General features: G+C 36.4%; 1 protein-coding gene across 6 annotated transcripts in view; it reads right to left on the bottom strand.

Moving 5' to 3' along the window:
- TRIP12 (thyroid hormone receptor interactor 12) overlaps window positions 1–16771 on the bottom strand; it is a 79890-nt gene that overhangs the window by 1848 nt on the left and 61271 nt on the right. For 4 of the 6 annotated variants that reach the window (XM_065674949.1, XM_065674952.1, XM_065674953.1 and 1 more), the window contains 17 exons: window positions 16268–16459; window positions 15181–15332; window positions 13648–13820; window positions 13020–13093; window positions 12716–12915; window positions 11679–11806; window positions 11231–11382; window positions 10629–10771; window positions 9900–10056; window positions 8599–8697; window positions 7953–8067; window positions 7617–7771; window positions 6957–7121; window positions 5582–5746; window positions 1927–2040; window positions 1061–1155; window positions 757–860 (listed from right to left, as the gene is read on the bottom strand). In XM_065674949.1, the coding sequence (XP_065531021.1) occupies window positions 757–860; window positions 1061–1155; window positions 1927–2040; window positions 5582–5746; window positions 6957–7121; window positions 7617–7771; window positions 7953–8067; window positions 8599–8697; window positions 9900–10056; window positions 10629–10771; window positions 11231–11382; window positions 11679–11806; window positions 12716–12915; window positions 13020–13093; window positions 13648–13820; window positions 15181–15332; window positions 16268–16459 (2383 nt within the window). The remainder of the gene's footprint in view (window positions 1–756; window positions 861–1060; window positions 1156–1926; window positions 2041–5581; window positions 5747–6956; window positions 7122–7616; window positions 7772–7952; window positions 8068–8598; window positions 8698–9899; window positions 10057–10628; window positions 10772–11230; window positions 11383–11678; window positions 11807–12715; window positions 12916–13019; window positions 13094–13647; window positions 13821–15180; window positions 15333–16267; window positions 16460–16771) is intronic. The other 2 variants (XM_065674951.1, XM_065674955.1) reach the window with 1 other exon arrangement.

Here is a 16771-nt window from a genome sequence, read left to right as displayed (position 1 = left end):
AAAATTCTTTTTCAGCTTTTTCTCCCAAACCCCGAAGAACACAAGTAGTGGATCATACGCATAAATTCTGGGTTTACTTGCAAAATATTTAGCTGAGCTTACAGCAAAATGTGTATTCTATAATGGTCCCTAGCAAAGACAGCAAATTCCTCAGTTTTCCTCACTTCATTTCACCTAATTTCTGAAATTCAAAAGGGAGAGAAATTAAAAGTTCATCATTATACTAGTATAGTCTCCTTTCTAGAAAGGAGATTATTGTTTCTGGGTAGCAATGCAACATTTCGTTTGTTGTCATAATTTGATACACCTCTAGCCAATGAACACCATATTACAGGGTTAGTTTTTTGTTTGGGGTTTTTGTTTTGGGTTTGGTTTCTTTTGTTTGTTTTTGGGGGGGAGGGGGGGAAGAGGGGGAAAGGGTTGGGTTTTGTTTTGCTGCTGTTTGGGTTTTGGTTTGTTTTTTTTTTTTTTTTTTTTTTTACATTTTGAACTATGCTTTGCCCTTCAATAGGTCATATGGTAACATAAATTAAACCTGAACAGTCAACTGAATGAAGTGTCATATGAATAATGCAAAGTTAATGAGAATTCTACCTGAAGTCTAGCCAACCACTTCTGAAACTAGAAATGTCAAGCAAGTATGAGCATCTAGAATACACAAGTAATTTTTTCCCTATACTAAAATAACCCACTTATTCTGAAATGCATTAATAGTACTTATTTCACATATAGTAATATGTAATAAACAAAACCTACCTCCTACAGGCAGTCTGGGGCTACCCGTCACAAACTGAAGAAACAGTCTCTGCTGCTCACTATCAAAGCTGCTCAAAATTTCAAAGAGATACTTCACTGCTCGACTAAAGAGGAGAAAAAGGTAAACTATTATTATTTTGTTTATGGTGAAGATAATTGCATCAGATTAGTATTCATTGCAGAATGAATATTTTCAAATGAATGTCATAATTCCTTTAGCTTGAATAACAGTGTATCAGTATTATTTAAATATGTATTCTCTAATGCTAATACGTAAGTTTTAACAAGATCAACACCATATTACCTGTCATGTGTATAACCATGATCTGGCCTGCAACATTCCATTAAAGTCTTTGCATCCCAAGTGTCTGTTTTACTGCCACACAGAAGCTGCTCTAGCTATAAAATTAAAAAACATGGAATTAAGTTTTCCCTTTTTGAACTTGAGGCAGAAAAAGTATTGTCCAGCATTCTGCTTTCTGGAATCACCGGCTGCAAAATAACCTTAGTCACCCTAACCAATCCTCCCAGATTCTTTGAATGCAATAGCTTCATCCCAGTGACAACCTCATTTGCCAAATTTGTCTTTGCATACACATTTAGTATCTTATGTGGTAGAGTAATGACAAATATTTATCAAGGAAAAGATATAAATATCTCATGCTGCTCCTATGCCTTAAATCTGATTAACCACATTAGCAGATTAGCAATAGACTAGTGTCCATATTTTTAGATTTCCAAGCAGATGCAAGCATCAAATCATATCAAACAACAAGTTGACAGAAAAATAGCACCACTGTCCTGGGTTTGTTTGGGTTTGTTTTGTTTTGGATTTTTTCAGTAGCTGTTAAGAAGTACTGCAAAACAAGGAATTAAAGTATCCGTACCAATATAAAGCACCTGAATATATACATTTAAGCACTTTGCTCAGAAAAGCTGGATACACTCAATTTTAAAGAGAATGGAGCTGTTCATAATAAAAGCATCAGATAAATGACCACCACTGAAAACTTTACGTATGTGATCTAAAGGACACCAACGTTGCGCTAACATGCATCAGAAATCTTATGTAATCGGACTCACAAATGCACTGCATCCAGTACACACCTAGGTTCAGACTGTCCATACATATAAGGTTATAAAAGTATCAGTAAAGACACATTTACCAACCTCCTCAGGATAGAAGTATTGAAGATGACTGAGGGGAAAGACTGATTCAAATCCATCTCTGAATGAGTCAAACTGTCTGGCAACACCTTCATTTAGTGCCCAAAATATAACCAACTGCAGCAAATGGAAAAAAAATACAGTCATTTTAATGACATGTATAATGATCACTACTGTCGAAAAAACTACAGCTGCAAAAGAAAACTCTATAGAAGCCTACCCATATGCTCACTGTAGTTGTGGCAGAGTTTGAACTTTGATTCATGGAGGTGTTCTATGGCATTGCCTCATTCTGCCTTAATTCATAACCTCAAACTACTGTGTACAAGTGCTGTGCTGCTGCAATGCAACATAGAATTTGCTGAGTTTTTTCTTTACAACTTTCTCATGTAGTCTATCACTGAAAATTAGTACAACATATTTAGAATACCCTAAGCATACAATTAATGCAGAATTTAAACAACATACTTGATTTTTGACAAACCAAGGTTAATACATGGAGTACAGAATAGCTGGTTAAACTGAACCTATTTATCAAGATATTTTAAAACAAATTCAAACATTTAATAGATATTTTTAGAAGCCTAAGTTAGATGTTCCTACTGTACGCAGATATTTGAAATTCAGCAACTGAAACAAATCCTTATAGCATCATTGGCAGTATTATATTAGCTTCCCCCCTAGAAACAGAGGTCCCTTTTCTAACGTATAGTTACAAAACCTAACTTTAGTCTTTTTGCTTTATTAAGCAGCTTTATGGGGGAGGGGGATAAATAACTTCATTTCATGTTTCTAGGATTTGGTTAAGAATCCTAATGCAAAATAGTAGTTTAGACTTTTTGTGGGGGATTTGTTGTCGTCATTGATTTGGTTTTGTTCTGCAGTTACCCCCTCAGGACCAAATTCACCTTCCAAAGTGGACAGCACATACGGAAACATTAATCACCGTCAGTGTGGGGAGGGAGGAAGTGGGCATGACAAAAACAAGACCAAATTTCTTTTAGAACTCCTGCAGCCAGTATTTCTCCACTAAATTAAGAAATATATTATTCCATGACAAATGCATCTTGTCAGTTTGTGCTACTGATAATTACACTTGGCTTGAATACCCTCAAGTCTGGCAAGAAAGTAATGCCGATGCGTTGTCAACACATGACTAGTAGTTTTTAAATGTATTAAAAGCTCTTTTCAGCATTCCAGGTAAGCTTCTAAGATTTCTAAGGATGCATCTGAGCATGATTAAAAACCTCACTGATGCTGAATTCAGCTGAATTCCTGAAGCAAGTCTTTAACCCTGTCCCAGTAACTGAAGGGTTAATTGTTCCAGAAAGCTCTGTGTTCAGAAAGCCTATTAGGATCCGTTGACCTTTCCTAGAAAAAGGTCAGGCACTGAATTTCAGGTAAAGTACATACCCCTACTTTCACACATCAGGTTGCAATACTGAAAAGGAAGCTAGTAAGAACCAGCAGCACAGAAGGCTGTTCTGTAACGTAGAATATTCTATGGCTATTGTAACAGCAGAGTTGCTTACTTCAAATTGTCGTTACTTTTTATGACCAGGAGCATGTGCAAAATTAAGCTGCACTGTATTCTTGTGGATTCAAAGAGGAGATCAAATTTACTAGGCAAAAAGCTGCACTCCAGAAACTTTTTGTCCACCAATTCAGAACACGCAAGTTGGCCTCTTTCTTTACAGTACAGGGGAAAAACAGCAGGGGGAGGTGATGTGTGCGAAGAATAAAGTCTTTCACTATACTGGTAGCTGAAGTAGTTCTACTTTCTGATAGAAGCAGCTCCTGTGGGAACTGTCCTTGGGGCAGTAAGGGAAGTGGAGGGTAGAATGACATGACTGCAGGAGAGGCATGAAGTACCAGTAGGATATTCTAACTTCTTAAACTACCTTCAGTGGTAACCCATGCACAAGATTTCAATGAAAATGATATTTTCAAGAGCAGGGCAGCTAACCCACAGGGAACTGTACAGGCTAGCTGATATATTAAATATACTGTTTCTAAATCACAATTTATCATACTTATGAGACAGATGACACAAGTTCTCTCTCCAAAATCTTTTCTATTTCCTTGACATCAAGTCTGTAGTGCCAATTACTGGGATCTGGATTCCTCTATAAGCTGGAATATAAAGATTAAAAACCTCACAAGTGTCCTTTCAAGAAAATAGTTCCTAAAGCTGTTTAGAAAAAAGCAGAGAGCAAATTTTCTGTAGTGATCTGCTTTCCCTTTAAAATGCTAAAGTCTGTGACAGGACAACTACAGGACACCAAAGACGTCTGCATGCCTTTCCCTGAATATGAGACACCAGATACGTGTTACCTAGAAGAAAAAAATACCCTTATTTTCATACAGCTTGCTCTCAGACTTGAAAGCAACCTTGCTCAGCTTTCCCCAGTCTGCAGATGCTGTTTCTAAGAAGCTACGGTCATTAGCACTGCCCTTCTGCAAGTATGCAAATAGCTTTATACCCAAATATGTTTGATTAAGTAATTCTGGACTAGTAGAATATGCATTCAACAAATAAGAGATATGAAAACTGAGTATGTGGGGCATGGAAGATCAACAGTAACTGCTAAATTTTCAGTTGTAAGGATTATGGAATAATTTTGCAAAGTTCTCAGTTTATACGCAGGAGCTTATACACCCCTTACTGAATCATTTCTACCAAAGCATCAGATCTGTGTCTTATCAGTACTTGAAAATCTTAACAGTCCTCAGAATTAAACTGGCAGCAGACTAATTTGCCAGAAAATGCATTATTAGGATTTGGAATAATGGGTTTTTCATGATGCAATCAATCATTCTTACCTCTACCACACTCACAACTCCAGTGATAATACCGCATTCTTCCTGCCTTTCCCCATCTCTCTTCCAGGCTGTTTTTTACCTATTAGCACTTCATTATGCAGAAACAGTTTGCTGCCTTAGTCCAGCAGTATCACCCTTCTGCTTTTCTATGTTTTATGTCCCTTCTAACATTGGAAGATATCAATATGTTTGTGTACCGTCACCTTATTATAGCACCATTTTGTTAACTGCTCCTTTACCTATTTTATTTTTTTTTATGGTTTGGGGTTTTGTTTGTGTGTGGAGTTTGTGTTGTGTTTGGGTTTAAAAAACAAAACAAAACAAGAACAAAGAAAAATAACTACTGCTCTTTGCCTCACAACCAAGCTGATGCTTTCTAGCTGCAACAATTTCAGTCTAACAGTTCAAAGCCCATTGAAGCATGAGCAGCAGGTGCTAAATCACTATTGCAAACACATTCATTATCATACCCAGATGTGGCAACTTGTTAAATGATTCTTAAAGTCCACAGCCCGCAGCTCAAATTACTCCAGTTACTACAACACTTTTTATCCACAATAAACCAAAAAAGCACTATCCATCCTTCTGATTACTTATTTCATAATGGATATACCAACTTTTTTGTACTATCAAATTTTCAAGTCACATGCACTGACTAGGATTCAAACAGGTTTTTCTGTAGTAATAAACTAGTACAGAAGAGAAGGAGTCAGTAGGAAAACTACTGCTGTGCCGAGCACACAAGAATGAACTGAAATATATATGGAAACAAACTACTGGGGAGCAACATGAGGAAGAATAAAGAAATTTTAGTCCTAGCTTTGCTTTAACATACTCTGAGATACTCCTCTAAATTGTGGATGGTGACAGGTGTATCTTTTCCCCCTTTCTTCAGTTCTATATTAGGGAACCCAGGAAGTGTGAAGTCCAGCCCTAGATCTTCCACTGAGCAGCCGTTCATAGTCAGAGCCTCCAATGCATACTGCAGACTTTCTTTGGTCTAAAAAAATGGAAATGAAAACCAGTGAGAACAATTCATTCACACTGACTTTTTCAAAAGTTATGACTTTTTAAACAGTTTGGATTAAGTAAAAATTTCAATTACAAAAATTACTATTTTTTTTTTTTTTACTGTTACAGTACTCCTTGCTTTTCTTCTACATTTTTCATACCAGTAAACCAAGACAAACTATCCTAATGGATAAAGTTGAAAGAATGTAATACACTTTTCTCCTTTTAGAGTTACCTCTTGCATTTTGCTGATTTAGAAAATACTACTGTAAGAGATGATGTGTGATATGCTAAGGCTTTTGGCTGTGTTTTTTCTTTAGAGTACTTAATTGCATTCATATTTGGCATGCATACTGACATTTTTTAGCTTTCATTCACTGGGTTTCAGGTTTTTCAAACTCTTGTTAGGAAATTAAAAGGGGTGACCAACGAGAAAGAGACAGTGAGGTGAAGAGGAACAAGGGTCCACACGCTTGCAACAGCTTTACTAGTAACAAAGATGTGTTAAGAGTATAGATCAGGTTATTGCTACCTACTACTTATTAACAGATCATAGCAAGAATGCGCATGCCAAAGACCTTTTATCACTACTCTGCAACAGTCAGCAATGCTATTTAAGGCTATGAGCGAAATCATGAAAAATTAGGACTTCTCTGCATCTATAAAAGAACCTGCACACTGACATATGAAGTCAGTTTTACATCAGTTCTGCATACAGCTCTTCAGTGGGGGTGGAGGTTAGGAGGGTGGGGAAAAAAAACACCAACACAAAAGCCACTTTTTAAGAATACCTGGAAATTTGTCTAAACCAACTAATAAAAAAGTCAAGCCTTTTGAATGTAAAAAAAGAAAAAGAAATCAAGGATAGATTTTTTCCTCTGATCAGTTTGGTTAGCTTTTCAAAGTGAACCAAAAAGAAGTTACCTTCAGCAAACATCTGGCAGTTTTAGACATTTCTAGCCTGTGTTTAATCATACAGAAGAATCTCATAATAAGTTTCCATTGTTAGAGTCTACGTTACAAAAAGACGATATTGTAATTACTAACCAATGATTTAATAAAACTACTCCTTTATTAGAATTAAGTCATTGACTATTATTATCAGTATTAAGCACTATTGCACACTGAATTATGGCTACTTAATAAAATCCAAATGTGTGTGTAGAAATACTCTTCCATTCTTAGGGTTACTTTCCCACCTGTGTTTTGTCCTGTTCAAGTCTTTTCTTTTGTCTTACAATATCTTCAAGGTGATATATTGATTTGGCTACTACTGGATCAATACTGAACAAGTCATGTGATGTCAAGGAAGTTTCCTGTCGTAGCATCCATTTATAAAAAGGGAGTCCAAGAGGAAGGTCCACCTGGAAATTCAAATGTAAACATTGTTTGGTATTGAACTGTCTTTCAAAACTGTATCTTCAGCTATTTTATCTCTTGACTAGGTCTAGAATTTATTTACCAATTCATAGTTCTGGCACACAACAAAACCACATGCCTGAGTGTTTTTACCTGAGAAATTTGCAGTTAAGAAAACCCTAGTGCATATACCTTAGAGTAATCACTAAGCTAGCAGCCAGAATAGTATGTCCAAGACAATCTTGAAAGAAGATTGGAGAAAGATTGCAACACATGGCAGGCAATGGCTCTTTCTTTTTTCACTATGGTTTAATAAGCCACTGTAACAAATCTTCAACATGTACTACCTTTTTCCCCTCAAAACTTCAGCTGCATTCCCCCTCTCCCCCAAGCTGCTAGAGCCCAAAATAACTCCATGCACATCTTAATGTTTTTTTTTTCCCTCAGACCTAACATTTTCATTTAACCCTTCAGAAACACATTTTCCATTTTATTCTCACCAGTCTAAAATCCATGATTGCCTTGGCCATTAACTTCCCCAGAAAGCGGAACTTCATTTTAACTTTTGCAATGTGAGCTGGCTTGGCTGTTCTACCAAAAGGAAGGGCAAAAAGGCCTTGAAGGTTATGGATGTACTTGGTACCTTCCTGGCTTCCTGTTGAGGAAGAAATGAAAAAAGTTCAATACATACACAAAGATAATTAAACGCTGTCATGAGGAGTATTACCTGACCACAAACTCAAATGCTCTTTCAAAGCCATTCACATAATTAAAGTCAACTTAAAATCAGTTCAGTATTAGATCGCTATTGATAGTTTAGGTAGTAAAACATTTACCTTTTGGATTGGCTAAAGTCACTTCTTCGCCCCTCCAAAGGCCTAAGTCTGCTCTCTGTAGTTCCTGAGATACAAGTGCATAGAACTCTAGCGTGGGGCCTAGGCCTGTGCCAACCTTCAGGGGGAAGGAGAATGGATGTGGGGAAGATGAGAGAATGAGATAAATAGAGTCCATTAGGTCAGTTCGAATTATCAAAATCTTTATTCAGTCTGAGAAATACAATACAATATTGGCTATTAAGCAGATTGCTAAAAGCATCTAGAGAACTTAACTATGCCAACATTTATAATATGACTGAGACAACTTGGAAATACCACATAAGAGAGAGAGTAATAGTGGAATAAAAAGTATTAACCACCTAATGATCATATTATAGAGGAAATGCACACAGCATTTGCTTAGAGGTAGAAAAAAAAATCCGGTCTGCAGAATAAGACTGACTGTGAAATTCAGATCAGAAAGAGCTTGTCCTAGCAACTAAAAATCACAACCAAGTGTATTAGGGATAATTAATAGACAAAACTTTGTGGCACCAGAAATTTGAAGGACCAAGTGTCTGACCGAGTCAGTCTAGGAAAGGTGTAGCATTTTTCTATTAATCTTCAGCAAAAGGGACTTAAATTAGACTGCACTGATATTACTTACTTCATTCTCATACTGGATTTCCAACATGGCTCTCGAACTGCCCAGATCTTGCATCACAGATTCTGCCTGTTTCAACAGCTCATCTCTGTTCACAGTGCGCTACACATTAGAGAAGTTTTAAGTAGTGAAATTATGTCTGTAAGCTCCCAAGGCAGTTACAACAGGAAAAAAATCAGTTATGCAAGTTTCTCCACCCATGCTATAACAGTTCCACAGTTAAACAAATTGTAAGGTTATACTTTGATAAAATCTTGCTTCTATATGAAAACATGATAGAATTAGAATGTTCAATACAAAAAAACCTGAATGTTTTATATTTGTATAACTATTAGGTACTACTCTTGCCAAGAATCTGGCAGTAGGACTATAACACATAACACATAACAGAGAAGCGTTATCATGTGATGTTACATACTGTACATTGAGAAGAAAACAGATTAAAGGTGCCAAACTTCAGCAACCTAAAGGAATATTCTTATACCCTGCCCTTGCAGATTCTCTAGTAGGGAAAATGGCAGGTTTCAAAAACACCAAAACAAATACCGCCCCCCCCCCCCCCAAAAAAAAAACCCAGACCAAACCGAAACGTACACATACAAAAAACCTCACAATATCACTGGGATTCCTTCATGGTGGAAGCTATATTCTAGCTGAATTAGATTCTCCTGTCTTCCCCATCCCCCCCATTCCCCCCCCCCACCAAGGTATTCAAGACTATGCAGCAGACTTTAGTTTAAGATAACATCTCTCCAGACTCCAGGCAGACACCCAAGACTCCCTCAATTTAAAACTGTCACAGCTTAGTTTTATTATGTTGTGACAGGAGGTTTAATACTCTTCCAGAAGGCAAGAACAATGTTTTTGTTTATTCAGGTAACACTTAACGGTCTAAATCCTATTACTTGAATTCCTCTGAAACTATAAAAGCAAAACAGATTTACAAGATAATACGTGGAAATGTTATTAATATTACCTAAAACTTAGAAATTCACTCTCTGAATACAGTTTCAGAAATTATGTAAAGACTCCAATTAAAAATTAAGCAGACTATGAGAAAGCAGTGTAGTACATCCTTTAGCCCCTTCTGCCACCTTGTGGCAGACACCTAGAAGACAATGTGCTTTCTACTCCCAGGCTTTTAAATAAAAAAAAAAACAAACCTCCCCTTCATCAGTACACTACCAAAACCTGAGTATTGGTTATATTCAAGTTTCATATGAATCTTCCTCACAGTGATATTCTTAAAGACAAAACAAAAATAAACAGATCATTCATTCAGTTTTTAAACAAGATATACCTACTTTTTTCCTGTCCAGCCGTGGTGCCACTCTGCTATCCTGAGAATCTGATTGATTGATTTCTGGATTAGTATCCAGTAGTCTTTGCATGGCTCGATCACGATCAAAGGCAGTTACATAAAACAGCATTTGACGGGTATCAAATGGAAAGAAAAATGGGCTGTAAAGAGCGTTGGATTAGTTAGCTAGGTTCCAACTTGCATCTGTGACTACAGTTTAGCTTAAAGTAGAAATACAGTATGCACAAAATGAATGTTTTATTATACAGTGGTGAAAGCAGCCTCCACAGGAAGACTTTCAGAACACATTTTAGTTTAGTTACAATGCTTACAAGCAAGAAGTCTAGAGATGAAGCTTAATATAAGAAGAAGCCACAAAAAAAAATCCAGACCAAAATGCCACTAAGAAGTTTAAGGGAAAAAAAAAACCAAAAAAATTGAGTAATCAAGTACTAGGATTTCAACGAGGAAACCTCAAATTTCTCAGAAACTCCTGTAAGAAGCAAACCAAACTTTGTAACTAGTCTATCCCCTCCTATTTTGCTTCAAGTATGCAATGTATGTGTAAACATTCATTCAAGTGTTACTACGTAACTTAGCAAGACTTCTGTGACTACATTTTAATCTCCCCTAGCACTTTCAAAAGCCTTACAGCGTATGATGCACCTAGGCTGCATAGCCAGGAAGCCTACTGAACTCAAATTAGAAATACCATACAGTAAGTCATTCATACCATGTTTTCCCAAGTTCTGTCAGCCAAGTTGGTATGTTTCCTGTCATAATTACCAAAGGATCCTGAAGCTGCCTGTTTGCTTTTGCTGTCAGTTTACTGTTGATAAACTCTGAGGTTGGAATTATCTCCTTGCAGATTGCATTCTGTATTATTACATAAAAACAACGTATTTCTAGTTAAACAAACGCTGGAAGAAATAGCAAGTCTTTGTTAAGAGGGGTTTCTTAGTGCTTCTAATTTGCTTGCAACAAGGAAAAGAAACTAGCATTGTTAATTTGGCCAGAGCCTAAGCATTGAAAGAAAGACTTGAGTAGATTTTTACTACTAATTTTCTTTCCTGGAATAATGCTGCTCTTTGCACTTAAGGCAGGAAAAAGCATGGAAAATTTGTTTAACGCACTACAGAGGAAACGTGATTGACTAGAAGAATTAAAAGCCTTCAGCTTACTAGAATTTAGAGAACTAGGTAGGGAAGATAATAGTATTTGCATTATTCTGTCTTGGTGGGGGCAGTAGACAGGTGAAGAAAGCTATTTTTTAAGGAGTTTCAGGATAGAGTTGTCTATCAGTTATGAAAATTATTTAAGAAGTGCTCTACTCACATCATACAAGTAATACCAGTATCGACTGATAGCGTGTAAAACTCTCAAAAGGAGAATAACATCTAATGAGGGATCTTCAAATGTTATGTTTTCAGGTGGAGTAGATATGAGGTAAACTTCAAGGGGATTTAACACCGAAGGGCATACACCATCTAGTAAGAAATTAAAAAAAAAAAAAAAAAAAAGAGTATTTTATCAAAACAAATCAACTAGAAGTCTTTCCCAAGATTTAATTACTTAATTATCAAGAGCCTAGGTAGTCATAGCATTCACTCAACTACACCACCTTAGACAATTAAAGTAAGTATCTTTTTAGCTTTAATACACATTTTATACATATATATATATATATACACACACACACGCTTAGTTTTCTTACACTGTGCCTGCTTTAAAAGAAACACTGCAATATCTCTAAACATTCTTTCTGCCCATCCAACATACTCACCATGCCACAATTCATCATGTTTTTTAGAATTTCTAGGGGAGGTTTTTGTGGGAGCAGTTTGTGCTCTTCCTCTTTTACCACCAACACAGTCCTTATTACCATCTTCATCCTCCCGCACAGGTTTATACCTAAAAAGCAATTAAAAGTTAAAAAACATATTTGTGAAATACTCACATGGAAACAAAAGCAGTTATAAAAGTGTTAGTTCTTTTATTACCAGATTTTTACTTGAATGACAGTTAAAAGCAGAAAGACAAGAACAATGCATTTAGGTATGATCCAGCCTTTGCCTTCACAAGCAAAGCATGTCATGGGGGAGAAAAAATGGGGACCCTCCGGCTCCATGAACTGGAAGAGAAGCAGAAGGTATAGAGAAGAAAGGAAAAAAAAAAAAAAGGAAAGAAAAGAAAAAAAAAGTGGTTTGTTCTTGGTTTTGCTTTTGAATAACACATTTAAATATTAGCAAGAAAAAGACACTGCTGGAACGTTAAAACATTTGGCCCAGTCATAGGTCAATACTGCTCCTTCCAAAATATGGTCACAGAATGCATATACCTGCACAGCAACCAACTACAAAAACCAGCATGAAGTTTAACCACTATTTGCAGACTGCAGAAATTGTCTCTATTGTTTGTAGTTAGTTACCTAACACTAAACACAATTTGCCTCCATCTAGCAGGTGCCATTTAAAACTTGCCATTTCTTGTTCAACAGCTTCACTCATGAACTAGAACAAACATCAGTAGCTAGAAATGAATTCTTACTAAGATTCAAGTATCTCAAGCACATCAGGAAACTCAAAGCTACAGTGTGGTGGTTTGTTGGTTTGGGGTTTTTGTTTGGGTTTGGTTTTGGGGTTTTTTTGGTTGGTTGGTTTTTTGTTTGTTTTTTGGGGGTTTTTTGGAGTTGTTTTGTGGGGTTTTTTCCCCCGGGGGCAGAGGCAGGGAGACAGGTGTATTCCAATTTCCTTCAGATACACACATCTAGGGAACTAGAGAAGTTGAGAAGTTGCCCCCTGATTTCTCTAGCCAACTTACCAAATAGTATGTGTTTTTGTCCAAATCCCAGCTCTTCCTAATGGGTTGCTTTCATCATCTGTAGACTCTCTCTCCTCCTCAGCTTGCAAGCTGTACTGCCTCACTGCTTGATACACAGTCATATTGTATGGCAGCAAGTGATCTCCAATGTAAAATTGCAGTCTGTGTCTCACATTCCCTGAATTTAAGAATTGAGCAGCCTGAACAAAAAAAAAGCCACACTAGTTAGGAAAATCATTGCTGGTTTTTCTTTAATCCTCTCCTCACACTGTTCCCTCCTCTTATACCCACTGTAAAAACTTACCAAAGATTCATCAATTTCTTCATCTGATCCATCATCATCACTATCTTCATCATCTTCTCTTACTCTTCCATAGCCTAAGACGAAAGAGAAGAAAGATATCCTCATTTGTTTTCACATTAAAAGTAGCAACACTTTTGTACTTTGAATTTTATAAACTCCACTGTTTCATACGGTTCCAAAACACATCAGTAAAAAAAAAAAAAAAAAGAAGTTCAGATATGTTAGTACAAATTTCAGTATCAACATCTGGCATCAAAAATGCCAAGTTATAGCCAATCTGACAAATCCAGATAATACTTCTGTTAGTAATTACATTGAATTGTTTACAACAGGAGAAAAAGTTCGGGTCAGAAAAAGATTCTAATCTTCCCCACCTGTGAGCAAGATACAATTAAAGGCATCCCCCATGTGTCTTCAGTAGAATCCTCACAGTTTTTTTGGTTTGGGGTTTTTTCTTGTTTGGTTGGTTTTTGTTGGGGTTTGGGTGGGTTTTTTTGTTTGTTTGTTAGGGGTTTTTTGTTTGTTTGTTTTTTAAACAGACTCTACACCACTGACAGTACTGACTTTCCCAAGAAGCAAAACACATGCGACTGTAGAGGAAAAGTAAAATATATATGAATATATATACCTCTAACTACAAGGTATCTTTCAATAGCTTGTACCAAAGCCAGGGGATCAATCTTCACAGGTCCACCTTTCCACTGTTTCACATTAGCGCAGTCAGGATGTCTCTGCAGCTGGCATTTCAATTGGTGTGTATTGAAGAACTTTAAAGCTTGGGATCCTCTGTTGAGAGAAAAACTCAAAATAATTTGTGAAAAAAGTTGCTACACAAAGAATCTAGCAAAAAAGCATTAATAGGCTTATATATGAATTTGCAAATTCACTTGCTCGGATTATGATCATTTCTCAATCTATTTCTTTAAGATCTGGATAAACAGATTAAAAATTTTATTCTGACAAGACCACCAGAACCTAAGTTGGACAAAATCTGATTTCAAATGGAGACTACATGGATTAAGAGAAAATTTGGTCTGAAATCTGAATACAGTATGGCCTATACTGACCATCTTAGAGGTCTGATGAGATTTACAGCTGTGACTATGTGCAGTGCAATAAGGATCAGAATCGGGGTGGAAAATGCAAGTATCTTTTCGTATACATTTTTAATAAAGACAATGCAAAAGCTCCTCGTTTTTCTTGCAAAGTGTAGTTTACACATGTTCCATCTCACCAATCAATACTCAAGACAGCCATTTTTATACAAATGCCTTATCTTAGGCTGCTTGTATTTCCAGGTGCTAGTGAAAGACTACCAAACCTTAATGCCTCAAAATCCTCATTGACATCCTCTACAGTAAAACTAGCAGTCAAACTATTGTGGTATTTCAAACTTTAAAGAATATTTTTCAAAAACCCTTTTTAATGCTCCTTCCCTCCTAATTTCTAAGTAGTCAAAAAAATGCCTACAGTCAAATTCAGCTTTTAGTCAGCACCATGAAATACTTGCAAGACTTACTGCTACATACTGAATGAAAAATAGAGTTGATTTATTACAGAACAGTACGGAAAATAAATTGTAGAAATAGGTCTTCAGTCACTCAAATTTGTTACTTAAAATGCAAGTAACATACTGGATTCCAAATTTAATATATTTTAAGACACAGGGCAGGTCTACAGTTAAACTATGTTGACAGCCAACAGTTACCATTCAATCCATTATCATCCTAGAGAATAGAACCAACCTAAATAACAAAATATAGCACTATAATACAAACTGTAAGTAGTTTAATTACTTCCATAATAAAAAAACAAAACAAAAAAAAAAAAAAAACAGTGCATTTGTTGCAAAGATGTTATTTTTTCCCAGTGTTTGTTACATGGGGGCAAAGACAACATTTGAATTTTTAACACCTGAATTTAGATTGCATTTAAAATTACACATCCACCCCCAACTGAAGTGAGAGAAGTTTCAGGATGGTAAGCAAACATTTGGTTAAATATTCTATATTCTACTGAATTTACAAAATTGTGAACTGTGTAACTGCTTTTGAACTTTAATAGGTCAGAAGTTTCCATTACCTCTTGGAACATTTAGGTTGAAACAAGTTTTTGAAACAAAGGCTTCCAACAAAACTGTTACCTGAGCATTAATCCTTACCTGCTCCCTGTTCCATTTCCACTAGGGAAGTCATGCACTTTGACAGGAAACTGTTCCATCTGACTGAGGCAATTGTTCATTTTATGGACTAATGCCAACAAAGGTGCATTTTCTAATGGCTCTAATCTTCCAAGGGGTTCTTCTCCCGGAAGCTGAAATATATTCCGGTCTTTTAGTTATGTGTTTAAATTAAGCTGTCTTAAACAATTCATACCACAAATTATAAAAAAAAAAAAAAAAAAAATCAAGATTCACTACTCTCAGTTAAAGTAGCAGCAGTATCAGGATAACCAGATGACAAATTTATGTCATAACAAATGACCTGTTTCAAAGAATGCACTTTCCTGGTTTCTACCGAATAGCCCTAGAGATTAAGTATTTACCCTTAACCATAAGCAAGAAACTTCAAAGAAGCTATAGTTATCTACTTCACTCCCTTCCACTTTAAATTTCTTCCTTTAAAAACAAAACAATCTGGTTTCTTGCATTACTTAGGACTAAGGAAGCCAGTGGCAAGATTACTATCTAAACTCCCTCTGCATCAACTTCTTACCAGGCAGAAACAACTTCCAAGTTGTTCAAGACTTAAGACAACTGGCCCTTTTGGAATTCATTTCCACTGCCGTGTGGAATCTCCTGTATTTTAAACTTAAGAAGGGGATGTTCAGGCTAGATATAAGGAAGAAATTCTTACTGCAGGGGCGATGCACTGGAAAAGGTGGTCCAAAGAAGCGATAAATGCTCCATCCATGGCAGTGTTTAAGGCCAGGATGTACATGGCCTTGGGCAACAGGGCGAGGCATCCCTGCCCACTGCAGAGGGGTTGGAACTAGATGATCAAGGTCTTTTCCAACCCTAACCATTGTATGATTCTGTGATTTTAATTACAGAGTATTCTAAAGAGTTTATGATCTATAAAGACACAGGGCCATGTGAATATCAGTGTTACACAGCTTAGGCATAAATAATTCCTTCCATACTCCATCTTTAAGTCAAGGTAATTGCCAGTCCTCTCAGATGGTCAGATAAGTACAATGTGAGAGAAAAAACTATTAACAATGACAAAATACAAACCAAGAAAACTTACTGGAGAAGAAAAAAATACATGAAGAAATCTTTTCAATCTGATATCCCTGCTTACAGCATCTTTCTCACATTTAGATGTCAAATAATGCAGCAGTTGTTTAACAAACCCACTATGCTGGATTTCAAATGAGGAGACGTCAGACTCCGAGACAATGCTACGGATTTCTACAAGGCACTCTGTTCCACCATCCACCTGGAAAGTATGAAGATAGTATTTTACAACTGAGGTATTAATGGCTATTTTTCCTCCTACTGCACAGAACAGCTTAAAAGGGAGGGATAAAAAGGGAAAGTCTGGAGTGTACAGTAACTCAACACAAGCAATGACAGGGCAAATAATCAAGGATAAACAATTTCTCTACTCAGAAGGAGACGTTACAGGAAACATCCTTATTTTCCCCATTTTAAGAAAAATGCAAGGTCCCATTTCTGCCTCATGCAGCATAAAAATGAGCTCCAAACAGAGGGTTTTTTTTAATAAAAACTAAATTAAAAAAAAAATAAA

The sequence above is a fragment of the Lathamus discolor genome, chromosome 3 (genome assembly GCF_037157495.1).
Source record: "Lathamus discolor isolate bLatDis1 chromosome 3, bLatDis1.hap1, whole genome shotgun sequence".
NCBI lineage: Eukaryota > Metazoa > Chordata > Aves > Psittaciformes > Psittacidae > Lathamus > Lathamus discolor.
Note: the sequence above shows the minus strand (reverse complement) of the source record. Positions and strands in the feature narration are given on the sequence as shown.